The following is a 1,948-nucleotide window of genomic DNA, read 5'->3' on the forward strand; positions in this document are numbered from 1 at the left end:
GAGCTTGGAGAATTTGATATACAGTTCCTACCTAGACCCGATATCAAGTCACAAGTGCATGCTGATTTTAAGGTCGAATGCACTAACCACACCTCCAATGAATCATTTGATGTGTCTCCTTCCTCCTCCTGCTGGACATTATATGTTGACGGAGCTTCTGGGAGTTCTGGTGCTGGCGCTGTAATCTAATTGATCTCCATATAGAAAGCTACACTCGAATACGGGCTTAGACTAAAATTCTCAGCAACAAACAACGTCGCTGAATCAGTTGCGAAGTACAGGACTTAGTGGTTCACACTGATTCCCAATTGGTCGCCTCTCAGGTAGAATGGGATTTTGATGCTCACCATCCATTGTTGGCCCAATATTGCTAGATAGTTAAAATCTTGTTGGCCCAAATAGCGAAGTATCAGATCGTCCATATCCTTCGGGAACAGAACGCAAGGGCAGACTCTCTCTCCAAGCTAGCCACTTCTACGACAGGAGACGTTTTCAGAAGAAAATATATTGAGGAAATCTACTTTCCGAGCATTCAAGTCCCATAGGTAATTCAATCAATAGATGAATTAAAAGAAGCTTCTTGGATCGACCCCATCCTCACTTTCCTACAAGATGGCGTTCTTCCTGAAGACCCAACAGTGGCGGTACAACTTCGGAGGCAGGCAGCAAACTTCACCATTATTAATGGAGAGTTATACAAAAGATCTTTCACAGGGCCATACCTCAAATGTCTTCCTCCTTCAGAGGCGAACTATGCACTCCGAGAAGTACATTCAGGCATTTGTGGGGAACATCTGGGCGGAAGGGCGCTAGCTCAAAAGGTCTTGAGACAGGGATTTTACTGGCCAACGATGAAGCAGGACGCATTAGAGCTCGTACGAAAATGTAACAGTTGTTAGTTACATGTCAACTTCACTCATCTACCTGTCATAGAGATCTCAACATTACAGAGTCCCTAGCCTTTCACCCAATGGGAGATTGACATAATAGGACCCTTTCCTATAGCCACAGGACAGCGGAAGTTCATCATCTTGGCTGTGGACTATTTCACAAAGTGGGTAGAAGCAGAACCTCTGACAAAGATCACTGAAGCAAATGTCAAACAGTTTATATGGAAGAACATAATATATTGCTTTGGCATTCCAGTAAAACTTATCACCGATAACGGAACACAGTTCACCGGAAGGGTCTTCACCATATTTTGTAAAGATCTCCACATTCAACTGGTACACACGGCTGTGGCCCATCCTCAGACTAATGGACAGACAGAGGTCACTAATCGAACCATTCTGAGAGGATTGAAGACAAGGCTGGATAAGGCTGGGGGGCAATGGGCTGACGAGCTCCTAAATATCCTTTTGGGTATATCGTACTACAGCAAGGACTCCAACTGGAAAAACACCATATAACCTCTACTTTGGCACAGAGGCTGTCATTCCCGTCGACATTGGAGTCCCAAGTCATAGAGTTCAAACTTTTGACTTAAATGCTAACGACAAAAAACTCAGGCACAACCTAGACCTCTTTCCGGAAGCAAGAGACGAGGCGATGCTTAAGGTTTCTGCCTACTACCAGAGAGTTGTCCGGTACTATAATAAAAGAATGAAACCACGACGTATATCGATTGAAGATCTTGTTCTACGCAGCATTGAGACAGCAGGAAAAGGTCCTCAACGCAATAAATTCTCCCCCCTCTAGGAGGGTTCATACTTGGTAGCAGCTATGGTAAAGCCTGGTACTTTCAAATTGAAGGGTGCTGAAGGAAAGATGCTCCCTCGGACCTGAAATATTGACAATCTCCGCAAGTACTATCAGTAGAGCACAATAGTGCTATTCGTTTTAAGTGTTGTATGTTTTTAGTATTGTGTGCCTTCAGTATTGTATGTCTTCAGTTTTGAACAATGTTGTTTGTGGTGTTTGTAGCTTCTTCATCAGTAAGTTATCTTAG

General features: G+C 43.7%; 1 protein-coding gene across 1 annotated transcript in view; it reads left to right on the plus strand.

Annotated features, from left to right (window-relative positions):
- LOC110107602 overlaps positions 1-1,698 on the plus strand; it is a 6,195-nt gene extending 4,497 nt beyond the window's left edge. The window contains exons 2-4 of the mRNA XM_020837889.1: positions 562-885; positions 1,006-1,362; positions 1,427-1,698. Of these exons, the coding sequence (XP_020693548.1) occupies positions 562-885; positions 1,006-1,362; positions 1,427-1,698 (953 nt within the window). The remainder of the gene's footprint in view (positions 1-561; positions 886-1,005; positions 1,363-1,426) is intronic.
- The last annotated feature ends 250 nt before the right edge of the window (positions 1,699-1,948 follow it).

This window comes from Dendrobium catenatum, unplaced genomic scaffold, assembly GCF_001605985.2.
Source record: "Dendrobium catenatum unplaced genomic scaffold, ASM160598v2 fragScaff_scaffold_737, whole genome shotgun sequence".
Lineage (NCBI taxonomy): Eukaryota > Viridiplantae > Streptophyta > Magnoliopsida > Asparagales > Orchidaceae > Dendrobium > Dendrobium catenatum.